This window comes from Xenopus laevis, chromosome 5L (assembly GCF_017654675.1).
Source record: "Xenopus laevis strain J_2021 chromosome 5L, Xenopus_laevis_v10.1, whole genome shotgun sequence".
Classification (NCBI taxonomy): Eukaryota; Metazoa; Chordata; class Amphibia; order Anura; family Pipidae; genus Xenopus; species Xenopus laevis.
The window spans coordinates 81887462-81899961 of record NC_054379.1 but is presented as its reverse complement, the minus strand read 5'-3'; the positions used below and the strand labels follow the sequence as shown (position 1 = coordinate 81899961).

The window sequence follows — 12500 nt, the reverse complement described above, 5'->3', positions numbered from 1 at the left end:
GCTTTATCAGAATGTCCTCTGTCAAAAGAAAACACCACATTTCTTTCCTTCTATAGAGTACACAATGCCTTCTGTATCAGACTTCCTTCTTTCAGCTAAAATCTCCATGGCATGGGCTTGAGCATGCTCAGTTTGTTCCTCTCTCCCTCACCCCTTCTCCTTCCGCCATCCTCGCCTTCATGCTCTAATCTGAGCCCAGAGCTACAGTATATACTTACACTTACATTTTAGTAAAGATTGGTATTTTTTATTTAGTACACTATTCTGATTTTGCACACTTATTCACATATATTTTTACACTGGGACAACTTTTAGAAGTGCATAAAACATGTATACACAAACTCACAGACAGGTCTTTTTGTTTTTTACTTATTCATTGTACCGTTATCTTTTGTTTTTTTAATTAAAAACTATTTTCGCAGCTTGACTATTGGATTATTGATTTTGGCCACTAATTATGCTGTCGGAACAGTTATTTTGTTATTTCATTGATTTACGCAATTTTTGTTGTTTTACTGCAATTTATCCCTGCATTATTGTTCCTTATGTATCTTTAGTATAGTTTTGCTGTTTGGTGCTTTGCTTTAGAAAGATATATTTTGCTTAGTTTGAGCCGTCAGAATATGTACTTTCCAAAAATATATGGGGGAGGTCTTTTTACAGTTTGATGGTCTTAAGGCACATAACGCACAGTCGGGGCTCTGTTTTCAGCAGCTGAGTTGGCCAGCGTGAAAATTCATATGCACGTTTTTCATTTGGGGTCCATACATACCACATACCTTTAGTAATTCTATGCATATTGGGCATCAAACTATTCAGTAGACATCTGACGTCCATATTTAGGGTGATTTTTCTTTAAGAAAAGTTTTGCAGTTTTGTGTAGAAAGACGTCTTTATCTTTATTGGATTCATGAGAATATGTACTTTCCAAAAATATATGGTTTTGGGGGTCTTTGTGCTGTTAGGAGGGTCTCGTGGCACACAATACACAGTCACAGGTCTTTGTTCACCGAAGGTGAATCGGCATTGAAGAAAATTCATATGCACTATTTTTATTTGGGGTCCGCACATGCCAGCTGCTTTGGTATATCTATGCATATTGGGCATCAAACTGTTCTGTAGACCCTTGGCGTCAATATTTATGATGTTTTATAATTGGATGTAAGAAATTGGATGAGATAAATGCGGTCAGTTGCAATATGTTTAGGTGATTTTCAGAAATGGCATAAAAATCGCTGCCTTTAGCTTAGCTTTGCAGTATGGTAGTTTGGAGTAGAAAGAAATAATTACCCATTTTTGATTCGTCAGAATGTGTACTTTACAAAAATATATGGTTTTAGGGGGTCTTTGTTAACCATATGGGGGGTCTTCATTTTGGGGCCCCTATATGCCACGTGCTTAGGTAATCCTATACATATTGGGCATAAAACTGTTCAGAGGACCCCAGGCTTTCATATTTGGGGTGATTCATATTTGGGGTCTTGATACCTAATAGTATGTGGGAAAAACAGGGTGGAAATTTTGAGTTGATTTTTGAAAATGTCACCAAAATTGCCAAATTTAGGAAAGGTTTGCGGCTTGGTAATTTGGAGTAGAAAGATATGCATGCCCAATTTGGATTCGGGGGAATGTGTACTTTCCGAAAATATATGGTTTTCTGGGGTGAAAGTATTTTTTTCTAACTTTGGGCCCCCCCCCCCCAAACTGTGTTGATTTTGCAGTACCTGCAATGACAGACCATATGGGGGGTCTTCATTTTGGGGCCCCTATATGCCACATGTTTAAGTAAGCAAATACATATTGGACATGAACCTGTTCAGAGGCTCCCAGGCTATCATATTCGGGGTGATTTGTGTTGATACTTAATAGTATGCTGGAAATACGATACTGCAGGTTGGAAATTTTGAGTTGATTTTTGAATGTCACCAAATTTCCAAATTTAGGAAAGGTTTGCTGCTTGGTGCTTTGGAGTAGAAAGACATGTATACCCAATTTGGATTAGGGGGAATGTGTACTAAAATATATGGTTTTCTGGGTGAATGTACTTTTTTCAACATTTGCCCCCCCCCCCAAACTATGTAAATATGTTGATTTTGCAGTACCTGAAACAAAAGACTATATGGGGGGTCTTCACTTTGGGGCCCCTAAATGCCACGTGCAGGTAAACATATACATTTTGGGCATTAAACTGTTCACTGGACTCCTGGCAATCATATTCAGGTTTTTACATTGGTACCTAATGATGTGTGGGAGATATGATGCGGTAGATTGGAAGCTTTGAGGTAATTTTTAAAAAAATTCACCAATTTCTATAAAAAATTATAACTTTAGGAAAAAATTGCAACTTGGTAGTTTGGCGTACATAGATATATTTACCCATTTTTGATCTGCCAGAATCTGCTCTTTCTAATAATGGGTAGTTTTCTAGGGTAATCCTACGGTTTTGGAGTGTTTGGCCTTGAAATCAGAAGTATGCCGTTTTGTGAAGCAGTGCTTTAGATATTTGCTAGTGTATTGCCTGGAGATTTTGATCTATACAAGTGAGAAATCTCCATAAAACTATATATATCTGGTATTGCCGCGTTCAGGAAACCTAGAACTTTCCAAATTGGCTGTGTTCTCATACATAAAATAAATTATATTTCTGATATATTTGATTGTGAAACATGATTTTTTTCAATTTGTTAGACACTTAGAAGCCTGTATCTTTTTACAGAAGCTCAGTTTGTCCTAAAAAAAACAATATATTGTGTTCCTGTGTAAACTAAAAGACCCCCCCCCCCAGGAAAAGCCGTTAAAGTGAAAGAGAACAAAAAGTCTAAAAACTGCTTGGCAGTAGATGTTCACATTTATGCCAAACGGCTGGCAGGGAAAGGGTTTATTCTCTTCTAGCTGAATTCATTTTCATTTGTGAAAGCATTTAAAAAATGTATTGTTATTTAATGCTACTCTGCTATATTCAGCATAGGTGGCAGATTTGGTTAAAATTTAAATTTAAACCTGCTCACATAATTCAGTTATCAGGAAAACACTTCCTCCATCCTAAGCCCTCCCAATAACATGCTAACAGCCAATGAACACTCCCTAATACAATACCCAGCAAATGCTACTGGTAAGCTGCTGCCTACCAATTAACTTTATTACTGGAACTGCAGGCTTCCCTTCAAATCCTCATTTGTCTATTCCAACATCATTATGTGAGTAAAAGATGTTTGCCTTGGGGTGGGACGTATAGAACATTTTTTTTGGGGAATGTAATATTGGTCACTAATGCAAAAATCGTTGCAATGCGGATAAATGTTCGCGAACTGCGAATTTTATAGATTGTGATAGTGTGCAGTGTATGTAGTAAAACTTCTTAATGAAAAGTTGTTACGTTTGCTCCAAAAGTTTACACCACCTTCAAGCAGGTCAATTTGCAATTAAGATTCACAATGCAATTAAAGCCTAATGATGAATATTACATTGCGTCATGTAAACTTTATTACATGTCCCCCATTGTGTTATTAGAAATCATATTTACAAACCATTTCTTGGAACCATCTGAAGTCAGTTTGGGGCAACTGTCCCCCTCTTGCCCCCTTCTGCGCACACCCATGTTTAGGACAGTATCTTCATGAAAAGTGTTTTTAGCCACCTTTTGGCCAGCTGCTGAATGTGCTAGATGCACGTTTTTAAATGCTTATTCAACTCTAGGATTCAAAAGTTATTATTACATATCTTCCCTTATTTAAATTATTTACTATGAACAGTTACATTCAAACAGTTCTATGTAGAAGTCAATTATATAGTGTAGTTTGCTTGGCACAACAGAAAAATATTCTTAACAGGCAAAGTAACCATTAATAAAAAGGACCTGCATTATTTTCCTTCCTTTTTTGTTTCTTATAAGTAGAGTGTTTCCCATTGTCCGCTGTTATTTTCTCTTTGTGGTTTTATTTCTACATGCTTTGTTTAATTTCAGCAAAGTTATGTAGTCATTGCATGTCAGGTGTGTATTGTAATTTCCTCTGTAAATCTAACCATTCATTTTCTATTATGAAGTTGAGTGTGAGGTGTACTGAGAACAGTTTTAAATAGCTTGTTTTTGTTTTCATACATTTTGTTTTGTGGTGTTTTTGTTTGTGTAACTTTTCAAATAAACATTGGAAGTATTGTTTTATTTGGGCTTAGATACACCTTCAGGACTTCATGGCACAGGAACATTATGATGACGGCTACATATTAATCCGTGGCAAAGAATTGCCAGGGTTCTCCTCTTTGCATGCTGGTGCTTTTTTTTTCTAATGTAGCTTTCTGCCAGTTCATTAGATTATGACAAAATCACTGCACTGCAGAATTTCACATTTCATGTGCCAGACCCTTTTTTAACAGTTTGTGCTCATTTTAGGTGCATTTACTGGGGAGTATTTTTAGTTTACCTAGGAAAACTATACAGTGTTTTTTCTGGGGGATCCTGAGCTTTATAAAACTGCCTAGTGTATTTCCCCTTCAATATTTACAATATTTAGAGCTCTAAATACAAAAAACTGCCATTTTTCACAATATAGGGATTTATGCCAGAAACATTTTATTTTATGCACAAAAATTCAAATGATTTGGAAAGCCTCAAGTGTCACAAATGTGGCAATACCAGATATGCATAGTTTTTGATTTATAAAAGTCAGAAATCTTCAAAAAAAACTCCCAGCAGAATACTTTGATTCCAAAGCCAATAAATCCTAGAACAGTAAGTATACCCCAGGAAACCATATATTTTTGAAAACTACAGATTCAAATCCAAAATGGGTAACTATGTTTTTTTTCTGCTCCTAATTACCAAACATCAAAGCTTTTCTGAACTTAGTGGTTTTAATAAAATTTTATGAAAATTCAGAAAAATCACCTTAAAACTTTCACTTTGCAAGTTCATATCTCCCACTTAGCATTATGTACCAAGAAAAAACATCCTAAATATGAATGCCAGGGGTCCAGTGAACAGTTTGATGCCCATTGTGCATAGGATCAGCGCCGCCTGAGGCGGCTCCTGCAATTCCGCCCCCCCCCCCAACTTACCTGTCGGGAGGGGAGGCAGGAACACTATTGCGAAGAGCGCTCTCTCGCAATAATAATAAAAAACGGAAATTCTTTCTCTCTCGCTCTTAAAGTTGCATCAGCGGAGCGCCCCTGCATAGGATTATCAAAGTATATGAAGTTTAGAGACCCCAAAATGAAGTTAGCGCATGCACATTTTCCAGGAGGCCAGTTGAAAAATCAACACATTTACTCATTTTTTGAATAATGGATATATAGCAGACAACATTTTCATGGGCAAAATTAAGTAACAAAGAATAGTGTGAAATGCAATAAAATCACTAAAATCAATGCTTTTTTTTTTGCCTAGTGTAATCAGCAGGCAGAATCAAAGTTTGAATATTTTAGCATGGCCAAACAGGTTTTACAGACAGAAACAAGCACCTACGCAGAGCTGAAAATGCAATAAAATGACTAAAAATGCAATAAAATAACACAAAATTCACCAAAATTGCCGGGGACAAGAAGGCTCGATATCCGGAGGAGAAGGCAGGAGGGATCCAGGAACCGGAGGAGTCCTCTTCTTTCAAGTCTGATGAGTGGGAGGCACTGAGGGAGTGCAGCAAGTGTGGGCAGCAGCAGGACACGTAGATTTCACCTACCTGCTGCTGCCTTTGGGCCCCTGGGCTCTCTTACTCCAGGGGCCACTCGATTCCCCACTCTGCTCGTTGCCTAGTGGCGGTGAAAAAACGCTCCTTCACTCCCCAACCTGGAAGTGCTGCAAATCGTAGAATCTATGATCGGTGGCACTTGAATCCTTTTAGCCTTTTATACTTTTAGCAATTATAAATTATAGTACTTACATTGACACTGCATGTTTTTTCTATTACTACTGCTGTTTTAGCTTATTAAAATATTTCCTACTACCCCCTTAGTTTTTTTTCTTGTTTAAATATTATTTTCTTGAACTACTAATACTACTAAGCAACTCAATAGATCCCATTTTTTCTCTTACAGACCTCTATAAAAATGGACTCCAAAGGGCAAACTTTGTGCCATTCATTGCTGTGCTAAAGGTAAGAGAAGCCTTTGGAGAATCACTTGGTAGAAAGACTCTCTTAACTTTACTAAATTCACTATAAGCAAAGCATCAACTTTATAGGCTAACTCACTACACCAAATGAAATGGCTGAATATAGTATATCTTGTAGTTTCCACTTTTAAATTACTTTTGTTTAAATTAGTTGCAATTGAATGGCAACGAACGTCTAAGGCATATATATAAATAATGCCAATAACAATTACATGAATACTAAGGAAAGGCCTATTTACGGGGACCAATTTTCTACCCAAACAGTTTTTATGCTGCAAAATCTGCAGATATACTGTACATTAAGGGGCAGATTTATCAAGGGTCGAATTGAAAATTCAAGTTTCTAAATTCAAATTTTGAGATTATTTTGGTGTAATTCGACTAGGGAATAGTCCAAATTTGATTTGAGTTTGAAAAAATTTAGAATTTCAAAATTTATCATGTACTGTCCCTATTAAGAACTCTAAATTTGACCCTTGATAAATATGCCCCTTAAGGTTGCACTTCATTCTTCATAATAAAATTGCCTTTAATTCTATTGAATAAAAGCGTAACAGTGAGCCACCATTTAGTGCCTTGGTTTCCGTAGTAATTTTATGAATGCACCCAATGTCTTTAGTGCACATACAAAACAAAAATCAAAACTTATGTTTTTTCCACTGTTAGGCTATGCACAGTGATATATTTTGTCTGCTTGTATGTGTGGTATAAATTATTTTCCCTTTCTCTATTGCTGCCCAGCAATCCTCTTTTTCTGTCCACTTTTTCTCTCTGCGGACAAAATAATAAACTGTGCTCTCTACATTTTACTCAGCATTACAGAAATCTCCAAAATTATTACTTATCAAGTGTATCTGTTCCCATTCGATATAATGTGAGCAAAACCTTAGCAGCGGCTGTGTGCAGGGTGCATGCACTGAGTTTAATTAGCAATTGGTAAAATCTACAGCAGATCACATTTAAACAAAATGTGTTTTTCTGATTTACTGATGATGTTGTTTTGCTTGTGTTTTATATTGTGAGTAATAAGATTGTAAGCTACATTTCTGGGGATATAGAAACTAAAATATTATATTTTTTTTGGTTAATAGTTTCAAATTTGTTGTAGCTAAATGTGCCTTTACAAGCATGGGCTGCTAGAAAAGGAAGACACACATTTTTAAGTAGCATTGAAAACGCTGTTCTTTAGAGAAGGCAATCAGAATGTAGAGCGGTTGCATAAAAAGAGGTAGCTGAATATACCCTGTTTTTGATTTGGAGTTGAAACATGCTTTCTGTGAAAAGGCAACAAAAATAGTTTTCATTTGTTTTTGTTCTGATTTTTGCTCTTCAAATAAATGTATCTTCCAACAACTGCCAGAACTCACATTCCAACATTTATTTTTTTCAGCTAAGTCATGCTTCTAACTCCGTTCCATAGGCCTACTATCACAACAATGCTTGGTCATTTAGATGATTTTGCCCTCTTGTCCCAGTTTAGTAAATCTCATAATTCATGTTGCTCAAATGTCTGATGCTTTTGTGCTATACACATTAGTGTTAATTGCCCAGAAATTATTAAAGGAGGTGTTCACCTTCAAATTAACTTTTAGTATGATGTAGAGAGTGATATTGTGAGACAATTTGCAATTGTGTTTTATAGTTAGCTTTCTATTCAGCAGCTCAGCAATTTGGTTGCTAGGGTGCAATTTACCCTAGCAACCATACACTGATTTGAATAAGAGACTGTGGAATGAATAGGAGAGGGTCTTAATAGAAAGATGAGTAATAAAATATAGTAAAAGCAATACTCATGTAGCTGTACAGAGCATTTGTTTTTTAGATGGGGTCAGTGACCCCCATATGAAAGCTGGAAAGAGTCAGGAGAAGACAAATAATTAAAAACTATAAAATATAAATAATGAAGACCAATTGAAAAGTAGCTTAAAATTGGCTAAACTAAAAGTTAATTTAAAGGTGAACCAACCCCTTTAAGTTCATATTTGTCCTTTTCTTAGAGACTATTCTTGTTACAATTTCTTCATTGATCATATCACATCCCATCATTTACATGTATGCTTTCTCCAAATTACCCAGGTAAATTCCTAAAATGTAGTTATTCTCCGTCATCCTTCATGCATATAGGGACAGATTTATCAACGGTCAAGGTGAATTTTGGAATGAAAAAAATTCAAATTTCAAGCTATTTTTTGTGTACTTCGACTAAGGAATAGTCCAAATTCGATTCAAATTTGAAAAAAATTTGAATATCGAAATTTAGCATGTACTGTCTCTCTAAAAATTCGATTTCGACCATTCGCCATCTAAAACCTGTTCTATGGGGGACCTCCTAGAACCTATTTGGAGTCAGTTGGTGGACTTTGAAAAATCTAAGTTTATTTGGGGAAAAACTTTGAATCCATTTTGATTGAATGCGCTATTCTTTTGATTTGTACGATTCGAATTTGGCCAAATATGGACCTATTCGACCAAAAAAACACTTAATTTCGGTTGGTCTCTTTGAATTTCGAAGTTTTTTCAATTTGAAATTCGACCCTTGATAAATATGCCTCATAGTGTGGTCCAAGCATTTGCATTAATGTGCTGAACTGGTCCAACATTTTTGTCTTTTTATTTGTTATTGGTAGAGAGGCAGAGAATCAGCACTTACTCAGCTCTTAAACACTGTTAAATTGACCTGGGGCACTTGTTTCTATCTCATTTCAGGAAAAAACTGCAGGGGCAAAAGTTACTAGGGAGATCTACACTTACTAGTTGCTTGTGGCAAGGTTTAATTAGAGGGCTTCCTTGTCCCCTTGGGTCTGTTGCAAGGTGCAGATTCTGCACTTGAAAAAAATTAACAGACACACTTTAAAGCGATGTGCTTTATGATTTTTATAGGAACGTGTGTGTCCGTATCGCTTTAAAGGAGATCTAAACCTCCAAAAAACAATCTTCAGCTTATTCAGAGTGGCCTGCTTTTTATTTTAATTCATTTTATATTTTTAGAGGTTTCTGAGATTTTAGTTTTAGACTGCTCATACCAGGCCCCAACTGTCTGGGCACTTCCTGTGTAGTTTGTTAACCCTAGGTGTGCTGGCTGTAACTTATTAGAGAAAGCTGACGAGCCAAATGTCAGTTATGGGGTCATGTAGTAAAAAAAGTGCAAAATTTGCTACAGGTCTGACCATGCTACTGTGGACAAAATATTGAAAGTCGATTTTCTAACTGGATCATGGTTTAATGAAAAAATAAAAGTTGTAAATTGTGAAGCACATGAACATATATTGCACTGAATACAAATTCCTCTTAGCCACAAAACACTGTACGATTAATAAACTTTAATGTAATTTAAAAATAAAAATAGAACAAACATGACAAAAGGCTAATTTCATAAAAGTCCTTGTCATTTAATTTGCTGCTTTTTCTGTGTCTACTCAAAACATCAGCAAAATATTTTAACTGCACCGTGGGATATTTTTGTTTAATTACAACATTATTCTGTTCCCCCGCCCATTCTTCTTCATTTCAGTCGCTTAGAAGAATAGATCTCAAGTCCATTGCATGGGCTTTCGAGTTCTTTATCAGAAGCCACCAAGGAGGTCTGCATAGGGTCTTTAATCCAATAAACATCTCATTGAGATCATGCAAAGAAAGATGAAGGAGAAGATTCAATAATAGTATGAAGGACAATTAGAACCAGGTGGAGCTCCACAGGCAATGAAAAATGTGCTTTTACACTAATCAAAATGTTGGGGCAGTGTAATTTATTTACCTGGGCAAAGCTCCTGTTGCGAATGTGTAGGGATGCACAGCTATTGAAATAATGTAATGTTAAGCTAGATGGACAGGGCATGCCGGGGCTGTGAGAAAGTCTTTCTGTCCATAAAGGCTGTACAAGAGAAGAGATAATTAGATGTAATTAGTGTGTATGAATTGTTGTCCCTTTGCCCTCAGCTTGAATAATTTTGGAAGAAAAACCAGCTTGCTGAGTAAATTCTTTGATGTATTTGGAGTCATTGTGATTTGGCAGTATAAAGGCAGTGGTTTCTCCTTCTTCAGTAATAGCAGTGGTACATGAAGACTAAACATTCCCAAATCTGTTCAACAGCATGAACCTTGAATCAAACTGTGCATTTTATTTGTGGTTCATTAAAGAGAGAGTGTAATACCTAAACAGACTAATTAGATGCATTTACATTTTATTAGCTCTTAACATTTTTTTACAAACCGTCCCACGTCTAGGTTTCCCAAATTCTAGTTATTAAAATAATTTACTAATCATATTTTCCAGATTGTATGCCTTAATCCCAGGGTTCACTATATGTCTGAATGTATGAGTGTCAGAGTTTATATATTCACACATATTATTGTTTTTTTTGTTTAACTTTAATAAACCTCAGAAAATTTAAATCTCACAGGCAAAATATGTTTTAGTTGCTGGACTAGACAGAATTTTCAGCTGCAAACTGGAAAGGGCCAGGATAGGAATGCTAATAATAAAACATGCAAAATCAGATCCATCTATAACGTACTAAAAGTTAGGTGAAGTTCACCTTTTATAAAAAAAAAAAAAAATGAAAAGTTGCTAAGAATTGGCCATTCTATAACATAGTTTGGATCAAGAACAAGGTACTGTTTTATTATTACAAAGAAAAAGGAAATCATTTTTAAAATTTGGATTATTTAGATAAAATTGACTCTATGGGATACAGGTTTCCTGTAATTGGGAGCATTCTGGATAATGGGTTTCCGGATAATGGATCCTATACCTGTATCTGAAAATGAACAAAAAAGGGGCACAATCTGGCTGGCTTGTCTTGGCCTTTTTTGTCTCCCTTTTATAAATGAGCCCCAGTGTCTGGTCCAAATCAGGTATTTTGTTTTGATTAGACCAGTCAGAGGAATATTTTTTAAAATATGTCAGGGACACAGATAAACAGAATGTGAACTGAGAAAAATGTTTTAATAGATTTAAAAATCACACTTCTGCCTACAAAAACAATACTATAACCACACATGCTAAAATTATAAATTGATATTAATAATGCTACCTTGCACTGACACATTCTCTTTAAAAATGCTGCTTACAATCTTTTTTTTCTGATTTAATATGAACTATATATATATAGAAGCTTGCTAATATTACTGGAAATAGGATAATTGTGGGTAATTGAGCCTAAGGTATATGCCACATAGAAATCCATTTGTGGTGCTGTAAAAGGTACCCTAAGACGCACTGCTTCTTTATTCTATGAAAACTATTTACACTTAATACTTGCATGAAGGTGAGAAAGGTTGATGAAATGATAGCGAGCAGCGCTTTACTATTCTCTTTATATCAGAATGCAATTACTGCTGATTCATAAAACTGTCTGTTAGAAGAGCTGCCATCATTAATCTTCTGATCGAGAAAGGAAAAAATTGAATTTTGAGCATTTTGCTTTTTGAATGATTGCAGATTATCTCGGAGGTCATGCACATCATTCTTATCGTGATTTACTGACATTATTTACAAAAGATAGTTTTGAACTGAATTAATGGCTTGACACAAAGCCCTTGAATGTCAAACAATAATTTTGTTTCTCTTTGAAAACGTTTACAGTATTATGTAACAGAGGGGCTTAGTTTGTTGTGCTTATATATTGAAATGTTGCTTTACTGTTGGCTCGCTGAAAATTTGGGTTGAACAAATTTTTCAGATTTGCCGCACAAAAACCATGAAATCTTCTGATTATTGCACGAAACCCAGCGCAGATCAGGATATCTTCGGGATTTCTCCCATTGATTTATATACAACTTCAGCAGGTCTGAGAAGCTAGATTTTCAGATTCGTACTTTTTCCATCCTCGGGGTATAATAAAACCCGAAAAAAACTTTTTTTTTTTTTTCCCCCACTAAAAATTTGGATTCTATAGTAAAAAAAAAAAAAAACATGAATTTATGTCATTCAGACTTCAATAAATAACCCCCTTAATGTGCTTGCGTCCGAAAAGAAGCACAGTTGTTAAAATTGAAATTTACACACATACGCCATATTCTATCTCTATACATTATAGGCAAACATGATAATATGCCCTTATATGTACATTCTGTAACATGAAATCAGTGGAAGCAAAAAAAAAAAAAAGTTTGTGTTCAAATAATTACCTTTAGCATCTCTCTTTTTCATCTATGTCTTCCCAATGGTGTACTAGCTTTTGTCTCCGGGCGACTAATCTCCCCGAATCACAGCGAATGTCTCTGCCCTTAAGGCGTATTTACTCCTCTGACAGAGATTATGTACCATTCAAATCAATCCCTGCCTCAGTGGCAAACCTACATTTCACTTTTTGCTATTTTTCTGTTAATATACCATGTGGCAGTGTATATGTATGTGTGTGTGTATATATATATATATATATATATATATATA

At 35.5% G+C, this 12500-nt stretch overlaps 1 protein-coding gene across 2 annotated transcripts in view; it reads left to right on the top strand.

The window, feature by feature from the left end:
* afg1l.L (AFG1 like ATPase L homeolog) overlaps nt 1-12500 on the top strand; it is a 47896-nt gene that overhangs the window by 26665 nt on the left and 8731 nt on the right. For both annotated transcript variants that reach the window (XM_018263327.2, XM_018263328.2), the window contains exon 7: nt 6031-6089. In XM_018263327.2, coding sequence (XP_018118816.1) covers nt 6031-6089 — 59 coding nt within the window. The remainder of the gene's footprint in view (nt 1-6030; nt 6090-12500) is intronic.